This window comes from Trachemys scripta, chromosome 13 (assembly GCF_013100865.1).
Source record: "Trachemys scripta elegans isolate TJP31775 chromosome 13, CAS_Tse_1.0, whole genome shotgun sequence".
Classification (NCBI taxonomy): Eukaryota; Metazoa; Chordata; order Testudines; family Emydidae; genus Trachemys; species Trachemys scripta.
This window is the reverse complement of record NC_048310.1, coordinates 40,656,911-40,684,508: the sequence shown is the minus strand read 5'-3', so window position 1 is coordinate 40,684,508 and position 27,598 is coordinate 40,656,911. Positions and strand designations below refer to the sequence as shown.

Sequence of the window (27,598 nt, the reverse complement as noted above, 5' to 3'; positions counted from 1 at the left end):
TTGCACTGGAAAAGCTGATGGTTTTTTTTCCCCCGCAAATCCAAAATGTTAGTCATCTCAGTCACACTTCCTGGGTTATTTATTCCCTGCCCCTCTCATGTCTAGCTCTTCTTCTTAGCATTGCCTGCCTGCTTCGTGCAGCTGCGCTCATAATGGCACCAACTGGTGGTAGGTTGTGACCGCACCATAGGTTGTCCCATGATGAAACCTCTGTGTAAAAGCCACATGCTTGTTTTGTTTTGCTAGTTAGTGGGGTAAACTGAATTAGGTAAGTTTGGGAACTCAAAGATGGAACTGAACTGGGGATATCAGGGTCAGCATCTATAAACCTGAGAATATGTTGGGAGCAGGACAGCAGGTGTTTTTGTTATGGGAAAGGTAAATGTGCACTCCATGATCTCAAGACTGTGCCACAGCCAGCATTATGCCCAGGGCCCTACCGAATTCACGGTCCATTTTGGTCAATTTCATGGTCATATGACTTTAAAAATTGTAACTGTCATGATTTCAGCTATTTAAATCTAAAATTTCACGGTGTTGTAATCGCAGGGGACCCAAAAAGGAATTGTGGAGGGATTGCAAGGTTATAGTGTGGGTGTGGGTGGAGTTTGCAGTACGGCTGCCCTTACTTCTGTGCTGCTGCTGGTGGCAGCGCTACCTTGAGAGCTGGGCAGCTGGAGAGCCGTAGCTACTAGCTGGGAGCCCAGCTCTGAAGGCAGAGCCGTCTCCAGTAGTAAGGCAGAAGTAAGGATGGCATGGGATGGTATTGCCACCCTTACTTCTGTGCTTCTGCTGGTGGGGCGTTGCTGAGCTGGGCCCTCAGTCAGCAGCCACCACTCTCCGGCCACCCAGCTCTGAAGGCAGCAGCGCAGAAGTAATGGTAGCAGTACTGCAACCCCCCCCCTAAAATAACCTTGCAACCTCCCTGCAACTCCCTTTTGGGTCAGGATCCCCAATTTGAGAAACGCTGGTCTCCCCTTTGAAATCTCTATAGTAGAGATAAAAGCACACGAGACCAGATTTCACAGTCCGTGATTCAATTTTCATGGCCGTGAATTTGGTAGGGCCCTAATTATGCCTGAACAGCCTATCCGTGTTCATTTTCCATTCAAGCACAGAGTGGAGCCATGTCTGAGGTCTAGCTACTCTCTACTCTGTTTTGCCTTCTGTGACTCTCTTTGCCTATAGGCTGGTACCAGGGAAGCTCCCTGTACACCAGGTGGTGAACAGTGGCATAGGGAAACTGTTGTACCTCACATCCAGGCTTTCCATTCCCACTGTGGGCTTTCCTTTTGCTGAGTGCATAGGAAGCAGGCTTAGACCTCGCAATCAGATGGAGCTTGGTAAGTCCCAGCTGTGCCTGGTAGCTGCAGCATGTGGTTCTCAGGCTTCATAGAATCATAGACTATTAGGGTTGGAAGGGACCTCAGGAGGTCATCTAGTCCAACCCCCTGCTCAAAGCCGGACCAATTCCCAACTAAATCATCCCATGCTGTATTTCGCTTCCGAGCACAAGAATTGAAAATTTTACTCCTGACTTGCTCCAAATTATTTTGTGGGGGTCCCCAGATTAAATCCCTGTGAAGCTGTTCAGCTCCCATCTCCACCATAGCCACTCCTCAGCCAAAACGTTAGCGGGGTGGAGAAAACTACTGAAGTAACAAAGGCGGCGAGACTAGGACGTGTATGCTCTGGTGCTCCCCCTTCAACCGTGCATTGGTGGAAGCCCCTTCACCCAGCAACAGGACCCAGGTTGCAACTTCCTCCTGCAAGCAGGCCAGAGTGGCTATTTCAGAGCAGGCCCAATGGAGGTGGCACTGGTAGGGCTTTGAGGGCACCACTTCCACCATGAGCAGTGCCTGCCCCATGCCCTTCCCAATGCAGGTATCAGCACGCATGGTGGATGCCCCAGCTCCTGCGTCCTCTGTATAGCAGTTCCACAGAAGATGCATCTATTTTTCCAGAGGATGCACGAGAATTCAGCAGTCTGTCCCAGCTACCACTGCTTCTTGCTCTGCTCCTCTGGCCCCTACTTCAGCTACCATATCCACTGTCTGCAGGGACCCCCTTACCACAGTTTTTCCTGTAGTGATATGTTCACAGGCAGTGTCCACAAGGGACCTTTAGGCAGAGCTTTTTCAGCAGTTACATCTTCCTTATGGATCCTTATAGAACATGGGCCCTTAATCACCGAACACTTACGCTTGGTCCTTTTTCCACAAGCAAGGATAGCGAGAATCTTCAGTAGCCAATAGTTTGTCTTCCTGAGATCTCCTGAACTGGGCTCAGCACTTAGAGGATTGCTCAATAGCTCCTCCACCAGCTCTGCACAGCCAGGGCACACACTGCTATGACAAGTCCTTCTCACGTGTCCTCTGACAAAAGAAGAACCAAGCCCAGATACCCATTTCTCAGGAAATACCCAGAGCCCTCAGACCATGCCAAAAAAGCCAGACTCTTTTTCCTTTCTCTAGAAATGAAGCAAAGACCAGAAAGGCATCTGAGTCAGTCTGCCCTGTGACCACTTAAAGCAACAGGCGTTTAAAAAAAGTAGACTGAGGCTTTGGTCAGACAGGAACCAACATGAAGGAGATGGTATTCTGAATCATCTGAGCTCTATGTTGACTCTCAAAGGGCATCAGGAATCTGTGGCTAGAAATGGGATTTCATTTTGCTTCTAAATCTGCTTGAGGTCTGGTTCACACACAACAGAGCCACTCGGCTCATTTTGTGCGTGTGTGTGTGTGCGCGCGCGCATTTAAAGAAAATTCTTCACTGAACTTTTGACTTTGACTTCTATAGACTTTAAGGCCAGAAGGGACCATTATGATCATCTAATCTGACCTCCTGCACAATGCAGGCCACAGAACCTTGCCCTCCCACTCCTGTAATAGACCCATAACCTCTGCCTGAGTTACTGATGTCCTCACATCGTGATTTACGGACTTCCAAGTTACAGAGAATCCGCCATTTACACTAGTTTAAACCTGCAAGTGACCTGTGACCAATGCTGTAGAGGAAGGTGAAAAACCCAGGCTCTCTGCCGATCTGACCCGAGGGAAAATTCCTTCCTGACCCTAAATATGGCGATTAGTTAGACTCTGAGCATTTGGACAAGACCCAGCAGCCAGACACCTGGGAAAGAATTCTCTGTAGTAACTCAGAGCCCTTCCCATCTAGTGTCCCGTTACCAGCCATCGGAGATATTTGCTGCTAGCAGTCACAGATCGGCCACATGCCATTGTATGCAGTTTTATCATACCATCCCCTCCATCAAGCTCCGTCTTGAAGTCAGTTAGGTTTTTTGCCCCCACTGTTTCCCTTGGCAGGCTGTTCCAGAACTTCACTCCTTTGATTATTAGAAACCTTTGTCTAATTTCAAGCCTAAACTATAGTAACTTGATGGGGGCATGGGACAATGGATGTACAGGTCATCCCCTGAAGCACTTAACAGGGGATCACTTCATCACCCGGACAATTGGGTGGCTAGTGTGGTGTTGGCCATATTTTGAAAGAACAATAAAAAATAGTCTTGTTTGAGGCCCTCTGAGGCCAGTGTGAGCTGCTTGGTCCTGACTGAATTAGTCCTAAGTGGCAGCTCAACAAGGTACAGGACACGTTTTAAGTACCAATGGATATTGCCGATCTTAGTTATATGAAAGCAGTTTGTTATAGGTTTCAGAGTAGCAGCCGTGTTAGTCTGTATCCGTAAAAAGAACAGGAGTACTTGTGGCACCTTAGAGACTAACAAATTTATTAGAGCATAAGCTTTCGTGGACTATAGCCCACTTCTTCGGATGCATACAGAGTAGAATAAATATTGAGGATATATATATATATATATATATATATATATATACACACACACATACAGAGAGCATGAACAGGTGGGAGTTGTCTTACCAACTCTGAGAGGCCAATTCAGTAAGAGAAAAAAAAAAAAACTTTTGAAGTGATAATCAAGCTAGCTAGTCTCTAAGGTGCCACAGGTACTCCTGTTCTTTTTACAGTTTGTTATAGTGATTATGACACTGAAGGGAAAGGACAAGTGTTTCACCAACTTAAATATGAACCACTAGAATAAACAGCTTGGAAGCAACAAGGTGATGTAGTATACTTTGCAGAGTACAGCAGGTCAGATAAAATCATTATCTTAAAAAAAAAAAAAGACATCTACATTTTTAGATTTCACTTATTTACATTTACTTAAATTACTTTCTTCTCATTTTAGTCTTAAACAACTGAAGTGGCTATTCTGTACTCAGTTCTGTAGAATTTGACTTTACACAGAGTTTTCTGTTAGGTTTCACACTTAATGTTCATCAGCACCAAAAAAGACCACCCCCAGGCCATCTTTCTCATCTTTTGTTTTGAGAACACCACAAACTAGAACACAAAATTGACAAGGTAATAGCTGGTGCTGTGCTTGTAAGCAGTACCATCTTCTGAGGTACTGAACAGTCACAAGTCGGAAAGGTTGAAATGCTGCTCCACCAGGGTTTGCAGTGACTGGATGTCTTGTGGATGAAGTGTTTGAAGAGAAGACTGAGGTTTTAGAAACTGAGCATGTGAGTGTCCAGATAGAATCATAGAAATGTGATGCTGAAAGGGACATTGAGCGAATATCAAGTCCAGCTCCCTGCACGGGGGCAGGACCAAGTAAACATAGACTATCTCTGACAGGTCCAACCTGTTCTTAAAAACCTCCAGGGATGAGGATTCCAAAACCTTCCTTGGAAGTCTGTTCCAGAGCTCAGCTACCCTTTCAGGTAGAAATCTTTTCCTCATATCTAACCTAAATCTCCCTTGCTGCAAATTAAACCCATTACTTCTTATCCTACCTTCAGTGAAGATGGAGAACAATTGATCAGTCCTGTTTATAACAGCTCTTAACATATGTGAAGACTGTTATCAGGTGTGCCCACCCCCTTCTTTTTTCAAGATTAAACCGGCCCAGTTGTTTTAACTTTTCCTCATAGGTCAGGTCACCTTTTATCATTTTTGTTGCTCTCCTCTGGACTCTGTCCAGTTTATCCACAACTTTCCTGAAGTGTGGTACTCAGAATTGGACACACTATTCCAGTTAAGGCCCCACCAGTGCTGAGTAGAGTAGGGCAATTACCTCCCATGTCTTACATATGACATTCCTAGTAATACACCCCAGAATATTAGCCTTTTTTGCAATTGCATCACATTGTTGACTATATTCAATTTGTTCTCCACTATCATCCCCAGATCCTTTTCAGATGGAGTCGTATAATGTTTACAAGAAACCGATTGTGTATTATGATTATTGATGAGGCACAAGTTGTTTACTTGTATGACAAGCATTGATATCTCGGCTCATTCACATTCGCATGAGTATTTGACTTCAGCCGCTAGTGATAGTCAAAAGGTCTGCATGGATATAAGTGCCACCTGACTACTCTTACGACAGCCAATATGGCTAAGATGAGGAAATCTCTGCCAATAACATGGTTGATCTGCACATATGCTAAATTCTCTGTCAAGAGACTTTGAAGGAGAGAATATCAGATCATATTGACTGTGCACTTTCTTTGTCATGCCGCCTGAAGTAAGGTGGCGTACTTCTTCAAAGTGGCCAGTTAATGAAAATCTGCTAACAGTATAGACAGGATGTTGAGTTTTTGCCAGAAGGTGACAAATACTGGTGTGAAGAGGGGTGCTGAGGCCTGGTTTTAGATGTGGATGTCAATAACAGTAGCCCTCAGTTCTGTAGCGAGGAATTCATGTTCAATTGCTGAAACTGTTGAAGTCCTGAAGACTGAATAAATTTACTGACTACAATCGTGGTGCATGTTCTGAAAGCATTATGATGGTGCATTAATGCCATGTCACTTTGTAAAATATGATTGATACCTGCATGTGCCAGTTTCCACTCACAACGGGGCAATTGGCACTTAATGGGTTTCTGCTGACAGTATCTGCTGTAGCAGGCTACTGTTGTCTTTATTTCAGAAAGTTACTTTCTCCAGTGAAATACTGAAAAATGTAACAGCTGTTCAGAGATGGAAATCTCAAGTAAAGAGCCTGGCTGAAAACAAAGAAAGACAACATTGAAAGAAGAGTTGCAACTGTTAACAGCTCCAGTTTCTTCTACTGGTGTTGAATTACCTGTTTTCATCACTCAGCTTAGTGCAATCAGATATTTGCTGGAGAACAGATAGGTCTTCAGAGCTGACTTTCCTTATTTCCTTATTGAGCATTTAAATTCTGAAAGCCTTAAAAGCACCTTCAGTCAGTTTGAATGATGGGACTCTAAGGTAACGAAATAACAATTTTGGATCCTGGATTGTAATTTTAAAATGTTGCATTATGAAATTAATAATGATAAAACTCTCTGTGTGTGTGTGTGTGTTCACAGAAAGCTTTCACAAATTTGAACTTTGTTTTGAAATGCTAAACAATTTTTCTGTGTTAAAATTGCAAGCTTTTTGTAGACACACTGATATTGTACTATTATGGATTTATAAGAAGTTTTGAATAAATACAGTTTTAATGTTCCAGTTTCTTGTGGGCTTCAGATAAGAAATCCTACCATTAATGACACTGAAAACCACTTTAAAAAACTGCACTTATAATTCAGTTTATTATAAACATAAAAATTGCAATAGTGCAAATTTTTCAATTAGGTTTTGGCTTCGTAAAGCTCAGTTAAATCATGATTTATTTATTTATTTACTTTAAAAAGGAAGATTGTGTGATTTTTTTTTTTTAATGCTCATGCTTCAGAGAATCCAGCTTATTGGGCCATGTCTACACTACTACTTATGTTGGTATAACTTATGTCACTCAGGGGTGTGAATAAGCCACCCTCTGAGCGATGTAAATTACACTGACCTAAGTGCCGGTGTGGACAGTGCCATGTCAGAGGAAGAGCTTCTCCCGCCGACATAGCTATCGTCGCTCATTGGGGGTGGATTAATTAAGTCAACGGGAGAGCTCTCTCCTGTTGGCTTAGAGTGGCTACACTAGAGAGCTTACAGCAGCTCAGCTGCACCGCTGTAAGCTCCTAGTGTAGCCATAGCCTTGGTCTGACAGGAGATTGTTCTGACTGCATCCTCTGAAACTAACTTCTAGTGGTCGTTTGTTCTGATGCTCATAGTAAGCAGCTTTAGTGGACCACTGAGAGGGCAGGCTTCTTGCCTCTTACAGCCTAGAAGGGCTCAGAAATGGAAGCTGTCTGAATCACTTGAAAACCACACTGGATGAAGTTTTAGAATGGTTCTCTAGAAAGTTTTCTGCCTTTCCTGAAATGATCTGGGGGCCCTGATAGGACATGTCTATTTCTAATCTCTAAATTTCTGTGATTTGTTAGCATAAATTCTTCATGCTCTCCATCTGTTCTGGGTGTGTCTGATGTCCTTTACTTCTCTTCCTGTCCTCCTTTAGTTTCCAGAAAAAAACACCACCTGCTCTGACACAATTGAAGCAGCTTTTTTGACCGATATATTCTGATTATGAAGTGTCGTCATTACCCAATCCCACAGACCACCAGGAAAAAACAATTACTACTTGTATTGCTCCGTCTGCATTTGTTTTTCCCCCTCTCCCTTTAGGTAACTAATTTCCTTACCTTGTACCCTTGGCAGCCAGTAGTGACTCCTACCCTTATTAACAGTACTGGCAATCCATTGAGTTAGCTACAGGAGGCAGTGCAAGTGTCTAATTGACATAACATAATTAATTGCTCTGTAGAGAACCATGCAAACAGTTACATGCCTCACTTTTCCTAGGGAAGCTGAGTGTAGCCAGTTTGAACTCTGATAAAACTGTGTGCATGCATAGCATTGGTAAGTCTTCCCTTGCTGGCGTTATTGAAGAGAATTAGTTTATTTACTTTCCCAAGCAGACTGTGACCAAATTTGTTTTGACTGTTTCAGATTGATGCATCATGCCTTACCTGGGAAGGGCAGCAATGCCAGGGCAAAACAGCTATAGTTGAAAAACTCTCCGTAAGTCTATGCAATGTTTTTTTTTTTTCTAAACAAAATGTTTTGGGAAACTGCTCTGAAGATCTGAATTGTTTTGCTTCTCACAGGGAAGGTAACATTTTCAAAAGTGTCTAAATCACATGTTCAGAAGTGACTGAGAACCTAAACTTTGAAAATGGGTCTTAGGCTCCCGAGTCACTTAGGAACTTTAGAACATATTCCCTAGCACTCTGTGTAGGGAAACCTTTCCACTTCTGAGCTATTGCGCAAGACAGGTTCAAATTTCTCTTCTGTCACAGGATTCTCTCTCATTGGGCTGTATGGGGTATTCACCTCACTGAATGTATTCTTTCCTTGGCTCTTCCACTGATGCACGTTATTAGAAAACACAGTGCAGTCCACTAGTTGAGACTCGCAGCATTGAGAGATTCGCTTCTTGGGCTGGCTGGGACATTATTAATGGGACAAGATTCTGCTGGTTCTGTAGCTGTTGCTTACTCAGAGGTGACGACTCAGTGTTCAAATATTGCTTTTATGGGACTTGGATTTCCAGGGTCCTTTGCAACTCACAACTCTAGAGACACTCTGCTGTCCCTTGGGGACACTGCTTGCTTCTAGTGAATCAAGGGCCTGCAGGGATGCAGAATCAATGCTAAACATCCATGTTTGGCATGGAAAGTACACCTCTACCCCGATATAACGCGACCCACTAGAACACGAATTCGGATATAACGCGGTAAAGCAGTACTCTGAGGGGGCGGGGCTGTGCACTCCAGCGGATCAAAGCAAGTTCGATATAATGCGATTTCACCTATAACGCGGTAAGATTTTTTGGCTCCCGAGGACAGCGTAGAGGTGTACCTGCTGCTGCTAACAGATAACATGCAATTCTCTTGTCACTAGAAAACCAAGTTCCCTAGTACATCTCTAAAGTCTGCAGTCTCCCAGTTTTGTTAGTTTCTGGAGTTCATTTACTCCAGAAAATAGTGCTTTGAAATCCTAAAAATCCCAGTTTCTTACTGCAGAGAGTGGGCTGTTAATTCTCCCTGTAAGGGTGCGGACTCACCCCTGTGGTTCCTCCTGCTGGTCTCTTCCTGGAATTAGCTAGATTTCCAGCCCGGAGCGCCCTCTGCAGGCTGGTGATCCACTATCGCTTGGACCCCGTGTCCCTCCCTGGACCCCGGTGCCCCTTTCTCTGGGTGCTACCCTCTGGCAGTACCCACCCACTCTGGGTCTCCCCACCCACTAACCCCACCTCACCTCAGTGTAAGGCTACTGCCAGTCCCCATCTAGCCCCACTCCCTGGGGCAGACTGCAGTATCAGCCACTCATCACAGGCAAGGTTGGGTTTGGACCTGCTGCCTTTGCCTACCCCTGGGCTGCCCTCTGCAACCCCCAGTACCTGTTGGCCCAATGCTAGGCCGCAGCCTGGGGCTTTCCAGGCTGGAGCTCCCCAGCTCCTCTGCCTTTCCCCAGCCCTGCTCCACTCAGGTACCCTGTCTCTAGCTCCCTGCAGCCAGGCCCATCTCTCTCTGAATGCAGAGCGAGAGTGTCACCTTGCTCCTGGCTCAAGCCTTTATAGGGCGAGCTGGGCTCTGATTGGGGCATGGCCCAGCTGCAGCTGCTTCTCCCAATCAGCCCAGGTCTTTCCTTCCCCAGCCCCAGCCCTCTGCAGGGCTGACTTTAACCCTTCCCAGGCAGGAGCGAGTGACCACCCCGCTACACTCCCCATAAGCTCTTAATTTCTGTTTTGCAAGGTGGCTCATGCAGTTAATTTAGCACATACAAGGCCTATAAATGCACAAACTCCTGTTCCTCTAGAGATTGTGCTGCACAGTCCTGCTATTGTGGGACTCTCTTTACTCCACAACTCTCCAGAAGACTCTGCAACCTGATCCTCTAGAAAGGAAGTCGTTTCTTCAAGAAATAGTCTTTGGTTGTTGACCTCCTATGATGGAGTTGGAAGCACATAGGAAGGATAGTTGTACTTGAATGTACAGGAAATAGAGATGGGGAAGGCAGCCCAGTTTCAAGCTTTAGGAGTTCCTGGATTAAAAATCCCTTCTCCCAAAGAGCTTCTCTGAACAGGACCTAGCATTTGTCTGCATCCCTGGGAATCCAGGCTTGGTAGACTGATTCTGTTCTGAGCAGCAGAAGCTTGAAGAGGTTTTCCAATGGCTGGGACTTGGGTGGGGTTTTATTGCTGTGGGTTGCTCTAGAAAATCTACTCTCTTGAAAAACAAAAAAAAAGCTTGTTTGTGCAGGAGATGGAGCTTTCTTGAGGGCCAGTGCAAGAATGTGAAACAAACTCCCACAGGAACTAAGCACATACAGTTCTCTCCCACTGCTGGAAGGCACTCAGATACTCCGGTGATGAGGGCAGGATAAGATTCTATATAGAGTAGAAACATATCCCCAAACAGCCTTAACTCTGTCCCATGCGGAGATGTCTCTAAGACCTGGGAACAGACCAGTACCCTATTTCTCCCTGCCACTTTCTCTTGGCCCTTCTCAGCTCCCATTCAGCCCTGCTATCCATACAGGCCAGCAGACTCTCACTGTACTTCAGGGAGCACTTGCTGCTGGTTGGCAGAGTCTGAGGGACATGCCAGATCCTGTGATTTCCCTAGAAGGACTCACTAGGGAAGGGGATGGTGAAGTCTGTCTGTGTTCTGTGCCAAGTGTCACTGTAATTCCTTATCCTGGTTTTCCAGCATTTTGAGTTTTGGGAATTAAACGCCTGTGTTCTGAAGGCCTGCGGAGTGCAGATAAAGCCGAGCATCTTCACTCTATGCTCCATTTCTTTTGTGAATGCTCCCGTTAGCCCTGCAGAGCCAACGCAGCTGAGAGGGACCTGGCCTGTAGTTCTTGTGCATCAACTGAATTGTTTACTTAGTTCCAATCCGTTACACTGGTGCAAATCCACTAAAGGCAACAGGGTAGCACAGGTGTCATTAGGTCTGCAAAACCTTTATTATTAATTGTGACTCTTTTATCTGTAGCTCCTAGAGGCACCGCCCAGGATCAGGGCCCCAGTGGCAGACACACAGTGAGAGACAGTGCCTGCTACAAATAGTTTGCAATTTAAATAAAAACAAGGTGGTAGAAGAGAAGTAGTGTTGCCCCCATTTTACAGCTCAGGAGTGAAGGCTGTATCTTCATTGCAAAAAAGGAGTGGTTTTTTTTACATGGAGATGGCTAACTCTAAATAAGCCCGTGAAGCCATAGCCCCAGGCACAGAGATTAAGGGACTTGCCCAGGGTGTCACAGGAAGTCTGGCAGAGCTAAGAACTGAATGCAGATCTCCTGAATCCTTGTCTATTGCCTTAACTAACAGAATAATCTTATATGAATCTTCTCTTGCATTTCTGAAGAAGGTGTTTTTGGATTTAAAATCTTTATTTTTGTAAGTGAAAAGCACATAACCATACTTAGGACCACTTGTGCTAAAAAGACAGCAGCACATATAAGGGGACCAGCAACCAAAATAAACTCAGATGGCATCTTACAGTGAAACCCCTTCAATCCACCTCCTGCAAATTTTCTTAGCAGCCACTAGGTCTGCTGGGCCAGGTGAGGAGCTATGGGACATCGCAAAGCAAGCAGGGTTCTGCTAAAATCTCAGCAATTCAGCCTGGGGAAATGTATCAGAAAGTGAGGCTCAGAGGAAAATGGGCAAGGGGATTTGAATGAATGTCCTGGCCTAACCTAACCATGGCACTTGGTGTCAGGCAGCCACATTATCACCAATACGGCAAACATCTGCTCTCTGGGTGCACAAATTCACTGCCACCAACATGGGCGTTCGTTGACCTGCTACTAAATGCTGCTTTTTGTTGTGCCCTCAGAGATGTTCTGTGTATGATGCTGAACTTCATAAACCGGCTGTATTAGCTATAGATAGAGTATTCCCTTCTGCAGACCAACAATATAATTGTCATGCCCAACTTTTCTCTCAAATCCAGTGCTCATCAGCTGTTCTCATGTGAGGTGCTTACTGAACCAGACTATATTAAAAGAAAGCACCAGTTTCCAAAGTATAAGGGAAGCATTTCCTCCCATGTAGAAACCAAGACGCTCTCCCTACAGGTACATTTGACTAAACTTGACATTTCTGAGCCCTCTGCTGGCAGCCACTATACTGATGAGAAAGCAAAAGTTTGTGGTCTTTACTGGCAGAGCTATGGGTATTGGATCTCAAATTGCATGGCACCTGCCTCAGTGATACTAGCGCAGCTTTTGTTTCAACTACAGCTCTTAGGAGTATGAAAGTTCATATTGAACAGAGCTTCCCTTCATTTATAAAGCGAACATACAGCGCTGTCTAGTTAGATTAAGAAAAAAGGGGAGTGCTTTTTAAGCACTCCTTAGCAGCTGGTGGAGACCAGGTTCAACACCTTTAAAAATGGGTTAGCCGATTGCAGTCAACCTAGCTGAATTTAGCTTGGCAGTATTCAGTTGCCATCATATCCGTGTGTCTGAAATAACTGAGGGGAACAGATAAGAGGAGTGAAGATGCTAGAAAGTGGAATACAGAAAGGAAGAAGAGAATGGGGACTCTGAGGCTAGGTCTACACTATGGGGGGCAGGGGGTCGACCTAAGATCCACAACTTCAGCTACGTGAATAGCGTAGCTGAAGTTGCGTATTTTAGGTCGACTTACCCCGCTGTGAGGACGGTGGCGAGTCGACCGCAGCTGTGCCGCCGTCGACTCCGCTTCCGCCTCTTGCCACGGTGGATTTCCGGAGTCGACGGCAGAGCCATCGGGGATCGATTTTTATCGTGTCTTCACTAGACGCAATAAGTCGATCCCCCAATAGATCGATTGCTACCCGCCGATCCGGCGGGTAGTGAAGACGTGCCCTGAGATGAGAACCTACAATAACATAATTATAAGGGCCTCTCTGGTGAAGATTTCTTGCAGCATTTCACAGGGCTGGAAGGAACAAGTCCAGGTTGTCACGCCAGAGGGACAGTGTTTTTCGTTAAAAGGGTAGCTGCTAAATCTGACTTGCACTTTGAGATGGGGCTTATGGAGTATTTGTTTCTCTGCAAAATTAATTTTGTTCTTTAGTAGAAAGTCTTCAACTGAGTACTTGTGTTTTTCTGCTGACCACCTGCATCTTTCTGTGGCACTGAGAATGTAAACTTGTGTCTATTTCCAAACTAGTTCAGCTTCTTATGCCACTGCACTTAACTGATTTCCTACATGAAATGTGTATTGTATAATGTATTCTAAGGAGGGGAACACTTCCTATCTGCTCACCCTGTTCTTTTCCTTCTCATTGTAGAGCCTTCCTTTTCAAAAAATACAGCACAGCATCACGTCACAAGACCACCAGCCCACGCCTGACAGTTGTATACTCAGTATGGTTGTGGGACAACTTAAGGTAAACTCTCCTTTCCATTACAGGGAAACAAATACTTCACTTGCGCCACAGCTCAGAACTAATGTCCTAAAGTTTTCTTCAGGATACTTAATCATCTGATGTTTGTAAAACAGCTTATGTATCTTGGAGGCACTTGTTAATGCCTACATTGGGGTGTCATGCTTCTGGTGTAGAACATTTCCAAGAGAGACTGCTTGCCATGCTAGATTAAAAGCCCTTCGTAAAACCACTGCACCTCAGCAATGTCATGTGAAGCATCACTTCTTTGGTTTGGCCTTTTAGATGTACTGCTGTTCTTGTTCGCACTGAGGTCTTGGCTGCAGTAAAGGTCTTAACTCAGTGGTTCCCAACCTAGTTACCATTGTGGACCGCACATGCGGCCCACAATGTGTTATGTGGGCCGCATCCAATACCGAGGGTTGAGAACCACTGTCTTAACTGATGCAGTTTCTGTTTAATGGCAGCTTGGTTCATAATTCTTCAGGAAGGTGTAAATTTGGTTACCTTAGTGCAGGCTGTGATGCCTCCATCTGCCCTCTGGTACAGCTGGTCCATGGAAGTGCAAGGACAGTCCAGTAGTCCTTCATATTCGTTGACAGTCCTTGTAATGGAGCCTGGCTATTCCATTTCTGTGCAGGCAGCTGGGTTAAGGTTAGTCAGCCGCAGTATGGGAAGAATAGGGCTGACTGATACGGCACTTGGGTCAAATCCCCAGGGATTGCATCTGAGTTATTGCAATCCTATTCTGCCTCTTTCTGGCCAAAACTGATTCAGGAATGGTAATATCGTCTGAGTGAGCTCATGCCATCTAGCATTGAAGAGGTCCCTTCTCTTGAAGCTACTCCAGATCTAAGTTCCCTCTAAGCTGCGTGGCAGGCGGTAAAGGGCCTTGCAGCAGGGGCCTGGAGAGGAGAGAGGTAGGGGGTGGGCGGGGACTGGGGAGGGGAGCAAGTTGGGGAGTGCAGGGCTGCTGCGGGCCTCTCCCCTGGCTCCGGGAGCTCGCTCACTGCTGCCGGCGTGGGGGGCCCTTCTCTGGAGCTCTGTGTGCTGCCGGCGGGGAACGGGCTGGGGTGGGGGGAGTCCTCTCGTGCCTCCCCCCCAATTAATTTTATTCTGTGCACCAATATGGAGGTGATTTGTCACACACCACCTCCATATTGGTGCACGTAACAAAATTCATTCCACACATGAGTGGGGAAAAATTAGAAGGAACGCTACTCCAGATTATTTTTACCCACATGGCTTCAGTTTGCCCTGAACACACAATGTATACGTTGTCACCTCTGCAGTGCTGGTGAACTAAATCAACCTCATTTTGGCACTCCACCTCTCTGGGGGAACAGCTGTGCTTCCAAAGGCCTGAAGACCATAGATTGAGAGGCTTTGTTGGGTTTCTTGTTTAGAATAAGAGCTGTCTTGTCCTTGAGGCCACAAAGTTCCTTAAAGAAACTAGCCAAAGCCAGGACTTGCCTTTTACTGGGAAATCTTCAACTTGCCTTAACATTCAGTGAGGTGTGCCAGAAGCACGTTGGGTCCTGTGAAAGTGCATGCTGCCATAACAGAATCCCCAGCCCATCCAGTTTCTGGCTAGCATGCTCCAGTTTCCATCACAGAATACTGTCAACGTTTACTCCTTCAAATGGCTCTGGAAACAGCGTGTTCTTGTCATCAAACCTCCAGCAGAATCTGGGATGGACTAAAGAGTCGGGCTGGATCGGAGTTATTTAAATCCCCTGGAGCCCCCAAAGGAGCTGATCTGCCCCACTTGCTCATGTTGGGTAGTGGGGAAGAGCAGCTTTTGGCCTCACACCTCCTGCTTCTGGACATTATTGAAACCTAAAACTACAGGTCTTCCTCTTGTAGTGAAGACCAAGAATTACCCTATAATTGGAGCCCAGATAGTAAATGGCAGCAACAACTACCTTGTACCATCACAAATTACCCTTTGCGTTTCAATCTATAACCCCCTGTCCCTCCTGTTCCCACCATGCCCCCTCTTCTCCCTCCCCCCAAGCTGTGGCTCGTCAGTGAAAATTCTCATTGATTGATTATTTTCAAGGGTGTGCTTTTCACTGCGTTCTCCAGGTAGCCTGGGCCTTTGCTTCTGCAACTGCCCAGGCAGTCCTGTTCAGAACCGCTTCCCTCTCATGTGGGGCTGGGAATAGGGATGGGAGGCGAACATGGAGCTGACCTCAGAAGTTCATCTCTCTGGCTTCCCAAGCCTTGGCTGCTGCATGTTCTACAGGCAGCCCAGCTGGCCAACCTATCCTTCTGGGTCCCTGGCTGCAAGCTGGACTCCAGCTCTGGTCCTCTAGCCTCTGCAGCTTGTTCCATGGAACAGTGCTGCGAACACGCAGTATAAACAATGAACTTCACCCCAGTGAGGAAACTGCAGAGCGAGATGTCAGGCACCTGGCTGCAGCAAATAACTATTCCATGGCAAAAATGCTGAATTCCAGGTCTCTCTGTTTGGGCGGGGGAGGTGGTGGTGAAGGGGGAATACTAAATTTGACAATCTGAGTCTTAGCATGGGGCCCTGGTTGTGGTGACTGGGGGCCGTTCATATCTGAGGCACTTTCAGGTTCTCTGCCATCTCGGGCAGATGGAGCTGCAGTAGTTACACTGCTCATGTTTTCAAGTTTATCTTCATCACCATAAAGGGTAGGATTGTCTTTTGAGTGGATCACAGTTCTGCAGCCAGGGATGTATTTGTGGGTAAATCCTGTGGTGTAGGATCCTGCCCGTAATCTTCTTAAGGAACAGGCTCTGTAAACTGTTAGGTTTCTAGTTCTGCAGTAGGATGGACCTCACCATGGACAATGCAGTCTAGGGACCTATCCCGTACACCACTTTTTGATGCTGTAGATTGGGGTAAGCAATTATTGTTTGTCAAGGTCCATATTTCTTGGTCGAGGTATTTTCAAAATGCAGACTCCAGAGAAAATCCTACAAAAACAATAATGATAAGAAGTAAATAAAAAGATGTCATGGTCCGTTCAAAAGCATCTGGCTGTCCAGATTTGGCCCACGGGCTGCCTATTATCTACCCCTGCCATAGATCCAACTTATCTTTAACTTCTTTATCCTTCTATGAAAAGTACAACTTGGCAAGTCAAGGCAAAGTATTGCAGGGATCACGGGACAGTGCATGTGGATATTTAACAGATATACACTGCTTACGTATACAAAGCATTTGCCAGCTCTCTGTCACCATGTGGTGTAGCACTGAATCATCTTTTTTTTCCTTACCTGTGAAGTGAGTCAAACCATTAATGTAGCTTGTAGCAAAGGGTCTGCACCTTTCCTCCATTTCTGTTCGTTTTGGGTACAGAAGCAGAAGGCAGACAGCTTAGTCTTCAGACTTGGGCTCCTATGTTTAAACGTGCCTGGTTTAGCATTTTGGGGCTCATGTTGGCACCAGATGTTACAGTTGGACCCACGGTCTGAATGGACACAGTGACGGCTGGCCTTGGCTTCTTCCTTGTATGTGCTGTGTGTCACTGGAATTCCACTTGCCTCTGCTTAGTGTGAAGGAAAAATCCTCATCAGTGCTTGTTACACTGAAGCTTAGCAAACTGACTCTCCTAGTAAAGCAGATGCATAAAATATCCATTGTCCTGTCCATCCGTCAGGTTAGCTGTCACATGTGGACAGAAGACTTATGAATACGCACACATTTGAAACTGATGCACTGTAATATCCTTGTGTTAGTCCTGAAAAATAGACACAGTCGACTGGAATCAGTCTGTGCATTTAATAGTGGCGTTATTGATACTCAGATCTTACCAAAACAGCAGTAACAAAGCCAGAGGGCTGCAAGCATCCAGTTATTTAGATGTAATCTTTAACTTCTGAAAAACATTTAGCTCCTAAACAGCACTGATCCGTAGATCTCAAAGCATGCTACAGCGAGGAAAAATATCACGCTTTCCACTTTACAGAGGGAGAAGCTGAAGCACAGAATGTAAGTGACTTTGCTAAAGTCATAGAACGGATCAGCGACAGAGCCAGCAAAAGAACCCAGTTCTCCTGGCTCCTAATCTAGTACATAGGACCATAATGCCAAATACTTACAAGCACCATGGAGACTAGTGCAAAAATTTCCAAACCCGTTATTCGATTTTAAACTCTCAATTTTAATTCGATTTTGTGCAGGCATTTTCTAGTAAACATTCCAAAACACAGACTGCACTGAAGTAACCTGAGTGAGGCACAAAGCATTTGAAATGTCAGGAAGGGCAGAAGGAAAGATGTTTGCTACATGCTGACTAAAAAAGCAGACACGCTTGCTGTGGGCTTTGGGTGGGCTCTTCAGATGTGTCCAGATGACCTAGGAACACAGGTTCCAAGTAATGTCAGTGGGACTTGTGCTCCTAACTACCTTAGGCATGCTTCAAAGACTCATCCTTCAGCCCCAAAACCTCCATTTTGTTGAATACATGTTATCCTTGGAGTGCTTTAGAAAAGTAATAAGATGTTCCACTTTCTGTCCATGTGCTTCTGAGGCTGTGTCCTTTAATGGACCTAGCCTCACATCCTTAGATCTCGTTGAATATGAGACAGAAGAGGATGGACCAGCAAAGTGGTCTGTAAGAATGCTTTTTACTTCCCATTCTCAAGGGACAGTGCGCTAGTATGAGAAGGATTGTGTGATGGGTCTCTACAGTCTTACTGTATCTGAGCAGAAAAAGTACATCAGTCACGCTTTCATTGGCAAAACTTAAACAGATATTAAACTAGCCTCAAACTCATCTTGGGGGCAGGGGTGGTTTTTAATAATCATGATGGTCCGGATGAACAAGCAGATTTTGTAGCTGGGCTAGTATTTTGTCATTACTTTACACATCTAGAATTAGTGTGGGAAGGATAAACTAAATTCTCCCATGTATCCTAATTTTGTTCCCATCACTTCTTGCTGCTTCTCCCTTCCCTGATGAGCATTTGTTTGTTCAGACAGGAATAGGAGACAGCGTTTGAGGCCCATAGTTTGTACCTGCTTCAGCCAAATCCAGCAATGACTATGGCACCCTGTGTTCTTGGAACTTGTTTCTGTCTAGTTACGTGTCTTTTTTTTTCTCCTGCTCAGGCAGACGATGACCAAGTTCTAGGTTTCCACCAAACCTTTTTGTTGAAAAGTTTTCAAGGTGCTTGGGTGTGCACCAATGAAGTCTTCAGGCTAGCCCTCCACAACGTTTAACCTCTGCCCTCTCTCCATCTCTGGTGGTCTTCACCCTCCTTCCTGAGTAAGGCATGCTCTCTGCTTGCTCTTACACCTTGATTGATCTTGTAGTGTCTGAGTAGCATGGCTGTTGCTTGTGCATTTTCAAAGCAATATGGCAAACCTGTGGTTCTCCAAATGCTCCTTTATGGGGTGTGGTTTTAGAAGTGATTACTACAGAATGAATTTAGAATAACTAATTCTGTATGTAGAGTGTCCAATTGAAAAAGGGAATATGCAGCTTGTATCACTTGGGGAAACTTGGATGTTTGTGATGCATGATAAACACTTAGCGCATTGTTTGAAACTTGCCAGATAAGACACGATGAAAAGCTGAAAGAACCTGTGACATTAAGGCTATGTCTACACTAGCATTTTTGTTGGTAGAACTTGTCAGTCAGGGGTGTGAAAAAACACCTCCCCCCCCCCCCCGACCGATGTAAGTTTTACTGATGGTGCTGTCCACACCAGTGCTTTTATGTCGGTGGGAGAGCGTCTCCTGCCAACATAGCTACTGCCGCTCATTGGGGGTGGTTTAATTATGCCAGCGGCAGAGCTCCCTCCCCCTTGCATAGAGCAGCTGCACAGGAGACCTTACAAAGGCGCAGCTGCAGCAGTACAGCTGTGCCACTGTAAGGTCAGTAGTGTAGACGTAGCTTAATTCTTTGCCATGAGATCAGAGATCCATTCCAGAACAGTAATTGGGTGCCAGAGCTCAGCTGTAAAATAGGCATGGTGGCCAAAACCAAAGATAAATGTCTGTATACAAGAAGCGTAAAAAGCAGACGGGATGAAGTGGAATGCCTGGCAGTGGAAGAGAAGCCTGACCTGAATGGTATTACTGAAACATGGTTGGTCTCCAAAAATCAGTGGGACACGGTGATACCTAGTAACCAGCTAAAAAGGAAGGGCAGATTAGTCTGCAGTGCTGTTGGGAGTAGTACTGTACCTTGAGAGTCCCTGGAACATATGCAGAGGTGGTGGGAGTAGAACTGTACCTAAGGAGACTCTCTAAAACACGAGACAGAATTTGAGTGAAGAGGCCCAGTCAGTCAAGTCTGCAGAGATGCAAATGCCAAGTTACACAAATATGCTAGTAGAGTTGTGTACTAATGGCCTCTAGGTCAGGAAAAAATACTGTGTACAATGTGGAGGCAACAAAAATCAAATAAAGCAGTAATAATGGGTGACTTCATTCTATAAACTGGTCAAAAAGCTAATAGAATGTTAGGAACCATTAGGAAAGGGATGGATAGATAAGACAGAAAATATTGTAATGCCACTATATAAATCAGTGGTACACTGACACCTGGAATGCTGCATGTAGTTCTGGTCGCCCCATCTCAAAAAAGATATATTAGAAATGGAAAAAGTACAGAGAAGGGCAACAAAAATGATTAAGGGAACAGCTTCCATATGAGGAGAGATTAAAAAGACTGGGACCATTCAGTTTGGAAAAGAGATTACTAAAACCATGAAAGGTGTGGAGAAAGTGAATAAAGAAGTGTTATTTACCCCTTTACATAACACACGAACCAGGGTCTCCCAATGAAATTAATAGGCAGCAGATTTCACACAACACACAGTCAGCCTGGGAATATTGTGAAGGCCAAAACTATGACTGGGTTCAAAAAAGAATTAGATAAGTTGCGGGACTGGACAACGGGATGGCTCACTTGATGATTTTCCTGTTCTTTCATTCCCTTTGAAGCATGTGACATTCACCACTGTTGGAAGAGGGGATACTGGGCTAGATGGACCATTGGTCTGACCCATATGGCTGTTCCTATGGTCAGTCTGGTCAGCAAAGGTTTAAAGAAGCAATTTACATTTTTTAGAAACGGCTAGTTCTGAAGGAGTTGATCAGAGCTCTAGTTGAATCATTAAATAGTGACTGCAGTGTAACTATGCTCAACATCCTCAAAGAGAAAAGGTACCAAAATCCAGCATAGTGACACTTCCCATTGGAAAGGGGAATCACAAAAAGAGAACCTAGTCCAACCCTGCAGTTAAAATCCATGGCTTAGCATGGAGGTAGCATGCAGCCAATAATAAAGGCACAACAGACTAAACAAGGGAAGCCGGAAGGCAAGCAAAAGAGTGTGCTTAAATGGCTGATGGCTGTGGTAAGAAGTGATCCCAGCTAAACAGTATCCATCAGGAAATGGAAACCCAGCCCAAATTAAGCCAATAAACAAGCTCTTATCAGTGATGGAATTTACCGCTTATTGTGTAATCACTTAGCTTCATTCATAGCCCTTTGTGAGGTTCTCTCCCAAAGACATAGGGAATGGTCAAAGGACATTGGAAGGCATGCATTTTAAACTGTTAAAGAAATACTCCTCTATGTACTGAACACAACAGATCTGTGGAAGTCTTTGCCACAAAATATCAAGCACTAGCAAGAGTTTAGGATTCATAAAAGGTTTAGATATTTGTATGAATTATGAGAAAATCCATAGCTATATTTGATAGGTTAAATCTAGGAGTGATATAAATCCTCATGTTTCAGGGCATAAACCAATCTCTAAATGAGGTGAGATGCTTCCCATAAGGGCGGATTATTCCATTATTGTAGGCTTCTAGCATTTTCCTCTGCAACATCTGGTGCTGGCCATTGTCAGAGGCAGAATAATGGGACTAGCTGGACCATTGGTCTAATCTGGTTTGGCAGTTTCTGTGTTCACACTGTGCTGATGCCATGAAGTCTCTATTCAGAACTTCAGAGCTACTACAGTGCTATTCCCAGTGGAATTCCCTTTAGATTTACTTGCTTATTTATGCTCAAAAAGAAGAGAATAGAAAATACTTGATTTAATAGTGAGTTGCAGACCTGCCAAAGCAATTTTATCTGATGCTCTCGATCCATGGCTATTGGTTGGGGAAGATGCAGACTCTTATCTTGAAGAATGGAGCGGTAGTGTCAACTTTTGTTTGTGGCAGCTCTAAAATAAATCTATAAACCTTTGGAGAAGAGATGAAAATCACTCGTACGAGGCCACAGAATGCTCCATCTCTTGTGAGATGGGAATAGGTTCTTAGGGAACCATTGGCCTGTCTGGTTAAAGCTGTATTAAGTCCCTTTCTGAAGAATACTTGCATGTTTCTGTTCCAAAGATATCTCATACTAACAAACACATAGTTCTTAAAGCATGTGGTATGGGCTTTGAGTTGGAGAGTCTAGTTTGGTTCTTCACTTGGCCCTGGGTTGGGTCTTGGGTCACCTTGAAGTGATCCATCAACCTGGTCAGGAGCAGTGCTGCTGAAGACAGGTATACGTGACTGCAAGACTTAGCCAAAGTTCTTGAGGTTGTGGTGGGCAGAGCATTATGTGTGTAGGCTGAGCGTAGTGCCTTCCAAACGAACAGTTTCAGTTACTGATTATTTATAACCTGGCATTAAATACCCCAAATCTGGGTTTTTGAAACATTTTAATGTAAACCACATCTTGTAAAGATCCTCATGGATACTTAACACCTCATTCGTCATCCCAGGACATCCCATGGCAACTCCAGCAATTGCTTACATGGAAAAGTAACATTATGATGGTACTTCACGTATTTAGCTTTTCTTAATGTAGACTAGCAACTGGAAACAAAGAGAAGAGTTAGTAACTTGTAACCAGTCAGCTCCGCGTAGTCCACCCTCTGGAACCTTCTCCCTAAACCACCAGGGTGCTACATCTTTAGGCCATGTTACTGCTGCTGACTTCCATGGAAACTCCCTTCTGAGGCCAGCCCCCAGCACGGCAGTTACATCACAAACTAACTTCTTACCAGATTGTGGTTTATTTTAACATAATGCATTACTTCATTGACTTCCATATGGCTTTTTTACACTTAACCAAATGACTATTTCAGTTTGTTGCTGGGCTATTCTTTTGGGGCCAGAATAAATAGAACTGCTGAAACCACCAGTTTGTGTGAGTGCAGTTGCATCTTTATCTGTAGGAGGCAAGTGCTGCTGTAACAATAATAAATCTGTGCTAAATCTCCAGTGGCTTTAGAGAAACTCTGGCTTTAGGTAAGCTGCACTGAGGAAATCCTACGTCACTGAATTGAAAATATGGTGTGAGCATCTAAGAGGAGAAATCCCTGGCTATCTTAAAGGTGAATGGTATTGTTGGGAGGTGTAAGGTACATTGTAGAGCATGACCTCACTGTCGGAATCAGCTGGTGAATCTTGTTTCCACGTGTGTTTGAATATATTTGACATAGTGAAGATGTTTTTAAAATATTTTTTCCCCCCTCTCTCCATAGGCTGATGAAGATCCTATCATAGGATTCCACCAGATATTTATATTAAAGAACATCAATGATGCCTGGGTTTGCACCAATGACATGTTCAGGCTAGCACTGCACAACTACGGCTGAGCTGGTACCCCCAAGGCACCTGTGCTTTCTCTTTCTCCTCTCCTTTACTGATATATTCACACTCACGGAACATTCCAAATATCATACACAAACCTGCAACACTGCAGTGAGCGAGCGAGCAAGATCCATGACCTGCCCTTCTGCCAAGTTTACGTTGTGTCACTAGATGAGTTTCTTGTGCATGATGTTTGGAAGTTAGACTTAGCTGCATTTGACAAGAGAAATGTGTGTTGTACCAGCATGCCTTGGAAAGGATCCATAATGCAAAAGGTTGTGTCTTTATGTACTGACCAGTTGCTCTAGTAACCCAAAGAAACGAAAGGAAAGAACAGCAGCCTGTACAGCCCAGATACTGATTTGTTCAGATGTCTCAATGCTACATTATACAATAATAAAACCATGAGATTTTCTTAACAGTTTAAATTGTTTTAATGACTTGGCTGTTGAGTGCATAACCATAGTCTGTCAGTTCTTTGGATTTCCTGTGTCTACCTGGCTGAGCAAACACTTACAAACCTGAAAACCCACCTAACCCTTTCGTTTAGCTGCACACTCCCATCACGTCTCTTGCAGCTGAACATCGGTCCAAATATGCCTTGACTATAGATCTCTTCCTCTCTCCCTCCCCCTTCAGCAGCCAAAGGTGGAGCCTTGTGGCTCGTATTTTCATGTGCTCTGTAAAAAGTCAGACTTCAGTTGTTTAAGCTTTTTCTTAGTCTTTATTTTATGGAGAACAGACAGAAGGTAATGCACAAAGTTGACAATCATGGCAATATGTATTAGTTACATGTCTGTCATAACACTTGCTATGGTGTCAGTCATCGCTAAGTCCTTCCAGCTAAATATGCCAACTGTATTTCCTCTGTGTTCTACTGCTCTGGGAAATGTAGCCTCCAGCTTTCTGAATTGGCTATAGAACTTTGTTTTTTTGCATGTCCCCCTCTTCTCAAAATTGCATTTAATTCCAATGTCCTAGCCAAATTCCCACTCTAGTAACTACATTCAGCCTCTGAACTTCCCCTGTGGTTTGAATTGGTTATGTATTCAAACTCTGTTCTAAACCAGTATGTAGTGTTCTTGTTGATATGCAGTCAGCTGCCGCATGCCACCCCAGAGGGGGCCGCTTTTCATTGGGGAAGGGATTCCTATATTCAAGTATTTCTAGATTTTTCATAGTAAAAGATGCCACATTAAATAGATTGCATCATTCACATCACTTACGGCTGACTAACCTGATGGGTCCAGATTTTCAAAAGTGCACAGAACTCAGCTGCTCCTATGGTGACACTTACGGCCAGGTTTCCAAGAGAGCTCCATACCCAGTGTGCTCAGCTCTCTTGAAGATCTGGTCACGTATTTTGGTCCCTAAATGGGAGTTGAGCTCTCCTGAAAACAGTCCTTGGGCTCTCTCATTGATGTGCTAACCGCACTGTCTTTGTTCCACTCTAACTTGCTGTTCACCTCAATTATAAATGGGCAACAAGGAATAGAAATAACAGACTGTTAATTTCCTATTACTGCTTCTCTGCTCTAGAAATAGCATCACAATGTTCTGTTAATCCTGTAATAGAAGGATCAGTCCTTAGCAGAAAGACCCTTGTATACAAAAGGGCCATTCTTCATGGTCAGGGGCTACTGCTATCAAGCAAAGCTGTTGCTTTTTGATCTCAGGATAGGAATCCCTCCCCTCTGCTATTAGACCTTAGACCCATCTTCTTCCAGTCCATTCTCAAATTAGAAAGAGAAAGGAGGCTGGCTCTAATCTAATCTGTTCTGTAGAAAGATCCTGCCCACTAAACCCACAGACCCCTCAGCATCCAACTCTATAACTTGCTCTTGCAAGTGAGCTACTTAATTACTAGGCTAAAGGAGTGATGCTTCCTATCAATGTTAGTCTGACCATTATTTCACAAACTCCCCTCTTACTCTTAACAGACCTGAAATTCAGAGAAGGGAGCAATCGGCTGCCCGAGGAGGTTTCTTGCCTATAAGTTTCTTCCCCTTGGTCGTTCAGCCCTGACTTCCTATCTAGAGAAGACACAAGTGCCAGTTCTACTTCCCATGGAAGCCAATGTTACATAAAATGCTTCTGAGAGGCTGCAGCTCATTCACTGTGCTCAGGATAAGGGGGAAGACACTTGCTGTCTCTTAGTTACTACTTTAGCTCAAGGACTGCTTTAAAGAAGCCATGTATTCCATCGCTCCTGCACTGCTGCCCATATCTCACTGCAAGTGTTGGAGTGAATTCTGAAATAGCCCCGTACAAATGTAGGGCACTGCCTGGAGGGAGGAGGAGGAGAGGGGATGTTGCTGACCCTCTTAACTACTCTAGGTGGGGAGAAGGATGCATTCTATAAACCCAAGATTCTCATTCCAAAAAGTCTGTCTTGCCCCGCCTGCCCTGGATGAGACTTTTGGGATCCTCTCATGGTACCATGCTTAGCTGGAATGTCATGTTGGCCTTAATATTAGCAGTGTTAATAGCCATATTAAAAAGATGCCTTAAGAAAATTCCCCAAATGTGATTCTTACAGACAACCCTAGAGGGTAGGGATCGGATACACTAGAGGGTAGGGATCGGATACAGAGGGACCTAGACAAATTAGAGGATTGGGCAGAAAAAAACCTGATGAGGTTCAACAAGGACAAGTGCAGAGTCCTGCACTTAGGACGGAAGAATCCCATGCACTGCTACAGACTAGGGACCGAATGGCTAGGTAGCAGTTCTGCTGAAAAGGACCTAGGGGTCACAGTGGACGAGAAGCTGGATATGAGTCAACAGTGTGCTCTTGTTGCCAAGAAGGCTAACGGCATTTTGGGCTGTATAAGTAGGGGCATTGCCAGCAGATCGAGGAACGTGATTGTTCCCCTTTATTCAACATTGGTGAGGCCTCATCTGGAATACTGTGTCCAGTTTTGGGCCCCACACTACAAGAAGGATGTGGAAAAATTGGAAAGAGTCCAGCGGAGGGCAACAAAAATGATTAGGGGTCTGGAGCACATGACTTATGAGGAGAGGCTGAGAGAACTGGGATTGTTTAGTCTCCAGAAGAGAAGAATGAGGGGGGATTTGATAGCAGCCTTCAACTACCTGAAGGGGGGTTCCAAAGAGGATGGAGCTCGGCTGTTCTCAGTGGTGGCAGATGACAGAACAAGGAGCAATGGTCTCAAGTTGCAGTGGGGGAGGTCCAGGTTGGATATCAGGAAAAACTATTTCACTAGGAGGGTGGTGAAACACTGGAATGCGTTACCTAGGGAGGTGGTGGAGTCTCCTTCCTTGGAGGTTTTTAAGGCCCGGCTTGACAAAGCCCTGGCTGGGATGATTTAGCTGGGAATTGGTCCTGCTTTGAGCAGGGGGTTGGACTAGATGACCTCTTGAGGTCCCTTCCAACTCTGATATTCTATGAACCCATCTTGTCCTTATGGAACATCACATGTTGACTAGAAGGTGGGAAAAGGAAAAGCATCTTCCTTGTCCTTAAGAAGGGAATGACTGGCTTCTGTTCGCACTGAATAACTTGTTTTGAACATCTGCCTCCAACCCTGGAATAACTGACTTTATATTTTAAGAACCTTCCCCTTGGTGGCACCTATGTACTGCAGTTGTAGCTGCCTTGGACGGCTATCTAGAATTGTCTTGGCTGAAAAAAATGGGTCCTAACCCTAACTCAAATTGGAGGGGAAGAATTTCTAAGCTAGTCTGCACCACAGACTTTAAACATCTTCAGTTGTGTGCAATAAGCAGTGTTGGGTGTTTGACCACCTAGCTCTGTATTCGCTATTAAGCCAGAGCTGCTCTCTTGTGAATGGACTGGAAGACCATTGCGCTGCTCACTACAGAAATAGGGTGACCTCTTTATCTCTTGATGCTCTAACATTGCTCCAAATGGGACCCTCCTTGGAATACCTCTGGGTCGCGAGTTTTCTGTCCACTAGATGTAAACATGAAAATGTGCCACCAGCAGTTATCTGACTTATCAGAAGAAAATGGAAAAAACCTGCTCCAGTCATTGAATGATACAGAGCTTACAAAATGCTTCGTGGCGGGAAATCTGTGTGCTTACAGGGGAAAACGTCTTGAAAATTGTAGGGTGCAGCCTATGTAAAGCAATAGCCTTGTGGGTCAATTTAAGTCAGGTGAAGAGTTGTGTGGAGTAAGACTCTACATTCAGTAGACGCTCTACTGTATGATGATGGCTTGTTATGATTGTACCTGTGACCAAAGTGTTAATCAATAAAGGTTTTCTTTAACAAATGTTGCTTGCTTGGGCTCAAGCCAAGAAACCAGAGCCTAGATTATGGCTGGGTCCTAACACCGGAAAAACTAGACCGGGGAAGAGTTGAGAACAGCTCAGCTTTACTGGAACATTCCCGCCATTGGGTGTGAAATATCTCAACCTTCCAACTCAGCTGCTAGAGGGGATGCAGGCCTCCTCGCCGCTCACACCAGTGCACTGCCGGCAAGCTGAGTTTATTGGGTTATGGTGCTTAGCCCACTCTTAAGGGAAGTTTAGACTCCTCACCACAATGACATCGTACAGGCTGAAGTTCTTTGTTACCAAAGCTCTTGGATCTCCCTACCTGCGTTAGATGTGACTTCTCCTCCCGAATCCTATTTGCAAGGACTGGTAGCTGCTTTCAGTCTGCATTGTCTGTGTGAGC

At 44.8% G+C, this 27,598-nt stretch overlaps 1 protein-coding gene across 2 annotated transcripts in view; it reads left to right on the top strand.

Annotated features, from left to right (window-relative positions):
* Positions 1-23,354, top strand: part of NUTF2 (nuclear transport factor 2) — a 61,582-nt gene extending 38,228 nt beyond the window's left edge. For both annotated transcript variants that reach the window (XM_034788138.1, XM_034788139.1), the window contains exons 3-5: positions 7,905-7,976; positions 13,247-13,345; positions 22,823-23,354. In XM_034788138.1, coding sequence (XP_034644029.1) covers positions 7,905-7,976; positions 13,247-13,345; positions 22,823-22,936 — 285 coding nt within the window. In that variant the 3' untranslated portion in view covers positions 22,937-23,354. The remainder of the gene's footprint in view (positions 1-7,904; positions 7,977-13,246; positions 13,346-22,822) is intronic.
* Positions 23,355-27,598: the final 4,244 nt, after the last annotated feature.